Here is a 2913-nt window from a genome sequence, read left to right on the forward strand (position 1 = left end):
TAAATCCCACAGAACGGGGCTTTGAGCAACCTGGTCTAAGTGTGAGGTGTCCCTGCCCGTCGCACTGGGGCTGGAACTGGATGACCTTAAGGTCCTTTCCAACCCAGACCATTCCGTGGCTCTAAGATAAAGGAGGGTTTTGCAGTCTCGGCACCGAGCAAACATTTAAAAATTACCGGTTGTTCAACTACGGACCAAAACTTATTTATTAACTGGAGAAGCCCCGTTTGCTTCACACCGCACCGATACACCCTGCCGCTGACGCCTGCAAAGGCTGCTCCGTCCAGTCTCTGACGCCAGAGTACGGAACACTCCGGACCGGCGTCCGCAGGCCGGAGAGAGAGGGGGCGGCTGCGAAGGATCGAGCACCGCGACCAGGGGCCGCGGCCGCACGCCGGGGCACGGAGGCGGCCCCTGAGCCGCTGATGGCGCCCATCGCCGCCGCGGTGGAGTAAGCGGGCGGGGACCGCAGCACCCCTGCCCGCAGCTCCGTCCCTGTGAGGCCCCGGCAGCACTCACCGGGCACCGGCAGCTCGTCCTCCTCAACGAGCTCGGCCATAGCAGCAGGCGGCAGGCGCCCCATGCACGGCGGCTGCCGGAAGTAAACAGACGCCGTGGTACTGGCAACGGCCATAGAGAGCTGCCATGGGGAGGCAGCCCGGCCGGGGGTGTGGTGATCGCCCCCTGGCGGCCAGCTATGGGGCTGTCACCCGGAGCCTGCCGTTCCCGACATCTTACGTTCCACAGAGCCGGCGGCGGCTTCTCCTTGTTCGCTGCATGTACGGGGAGCACGAACCGGCCGCAGCACGCCAGGCGGGGCTCACGGCTGCTGGGAGGAGGGAGGAAACACCTGGAGTCGTATCTCCAGCTTTACTTCCAAAGCACCGTCCCTGAGTGCCTGGGCATCATTCCTGTGTCCCTCCTCTGTAGCCTGTCGCCTGCCTCTGACTCCCGACCAGCCTTCTCGCACCGGAGCTCTACCAAGCCATACCTCTGCTTGCCCTGCTGGGTGTGTGGAGGGGCTGCCGTGCCTCAGCCGGGTGAGCAGAACGTAGATGGGAAACTTCATTTTGTCACCGCAGGGATCCTTCTGTTCTAAACGACGAGTTCCCTCTGTTTGATGGTATCTCACGAGGATGTCAGTGTAAAGTCTTCTGATCGGGTGCACAAGAAGACATTCAATCATCCACCCAGCCAGGGACACTTTGGTAAGGGCAGTTCTGCAGACCCCACCGGCACAGGTCCAGGGGCTTTGTAGCCTTTAACTCCCTGGTCTAGCGGAAGGTGTCCCTGCCCCGTGGCAGGGGGTTGGAACTGGGTGAGCTTTAAGGCCCCTTTCAAACCAAACCGTTCTATGAGTCTATATTTAACATGCAGTCCCAAACTCCCAACTGAGCTTTTCTGTTGTCCCCCCCTTGTTCCCCCCCCCGCCCCTCCCCGTCCCCTCCAAGAAATCCATGGTTAGTTACAGATTTTATTTCTTGCTATTCCTGTGCTCTTCAGATACGCTGACAGAAGAAGGTCTTGCTTTCAAGATGATGTACTGCAGCAGAGGCTGCAGCTGGCAGCCTGGACAACCGATTTAAGCCTTGTTTATGCCGAGCTTAATCAATACAGTTATTGGTGCACAAGATGAGGTGTCCGTATAAGTACACACAAAGAAGGGTTGACACATTTTAAAAACGAATCAAATCCCTGCATGAAGCTGCTCTTTAGTCTCTTTGAACCCCAATACCCCTCTGAAGCTTTCTTCCCTGTTTTTCCTAAGTCTGGAGTGAGGAGATATCCATCAAAAGCTGTTCAAAATAAAACTGAACATTGTTCTACGAAGTGATGACTGAGATTGTAGTTACCAGACACTGTGGTTGCCGAGAATATAAATGAGTTACAAAGCGATTAAGAAGACTGATGGGGAGGTGTCTGCAGCAGGATTTGGGTTTCTGTAACTGTTGAATCCTTCTTGAGGATCAACATCTGCCTGAGAGATGGGAGCCACCTCACAAAGCGGGACAGATCTCTGCTGGTATGGTGGCTGATCTGGTAAAGACGTCCTTGAACAAGGAATGACTGGGAAAGGACAGTTACCAGCAGTGTCTGTGAGTGGCTAGATGCTGAGCTCGTAGAAGTCTTTATTGGACACCACTCAGTGGAGTTTGAATGAGAAAAGCTGGCAAGTGCTGCCTTTTCCAAGCATCTCAGAGTTGGTTTGGCATGAGCAATCAGGGGTCCTGAACAAATCCCACCAACTGTTATCACCCTGCATGACTTTTTCATGGCAGTTTCTCTGGGGAAGAGAGACTCCGTGTTTTAATTATATGATCCTCATATTGAAATTTCAACATATCGCTTTCTCTGACAGATGTGCCATCACCTTGATTTACATAAGTATGCCTTTCCTTACACAGAGGTCCTTACACTTTCTCATTACTATGAGAAAGAAACGGCCATATTTCAAACTATCTACAGTGCAGGTGGCATAAAATCTTATCTGACTATTCTATTTGAAGGTAGAAACTTAAATGAACTCACTTTAGTATTTAGCACTTGACCAACATCGGATTATATAGCAGGCAATTTAAAGTAAAGAGGTATGCAGGTTGCAATATTTAAGTTTCTGGGCCTTACTGAAGGCTGTTTAATGCACAATTGAAAACTTGGTCCAAAAAACACCCCAGGAAAACATACAATTCTAATTTAGCCCTTCTCCACTTTATCAGGGCTCTACAGACACGAATAAGCCTTAATGGCCTTCCCCAGCCCCTCACCCATTAGCCCAGGACCCCAGTTTTGGCTCAGTGCAGGTCCTGCACAAGCCACGTCAGGGCCAGGGAGCCCCCACAGTCATGGTCCCATCCCCAAGGGAGCCACCCTGCTTGTGCTCCACACTGCTCTTTTTGCACTAGCACGTGCTCC

At 52.8% G+C, this 2913-nt stretch overlaps 1 protein-coding gene across 1 annotated transcript in view; it reads right to left on the bottom strand.

Annotated features, from left to right (window-relative positions):
• RPGR (retinitis pigmentosa GTPase regulator) overlaps positions 1-652 on the bottom strand; it is a 42284-nt gene extending 41632 nt beyond the window's left edge. Inside the window, exon 1 of the mRNA XM_061378059.1 lies at positions 520-652. Coding sequence (XP_061234043.1) covers positions 520-634 — 115 coding nt within the window. The 5' untranslated portion in view covers positions 635-652. The remainder of the gene's footprint in view (positions 1-519) is intronic.
• Between the last annotated feature and the right edge of the window lie 2261 nt (positions 653-2913).

Source organism: Neopsephotus bourkii, unplaced genomic scaffold (assembly GCF_033783945.1).
Source record: "Neopsephotus bourkii isolate Nb327-2 ecotype Australia unplaced genomic scaffold, CSIRO-AGI_Nbou_v1 NB_1763, whole genome shotgun sequence".
In the NCBI taxonomy this organism is placed as follows: domain Eukaryota; kingdom Metazoa; phylum Chordata; class Aves; order Psittaciformes; family Psittacidae; genus Neopsephotus; species Neopsephotus bourkii.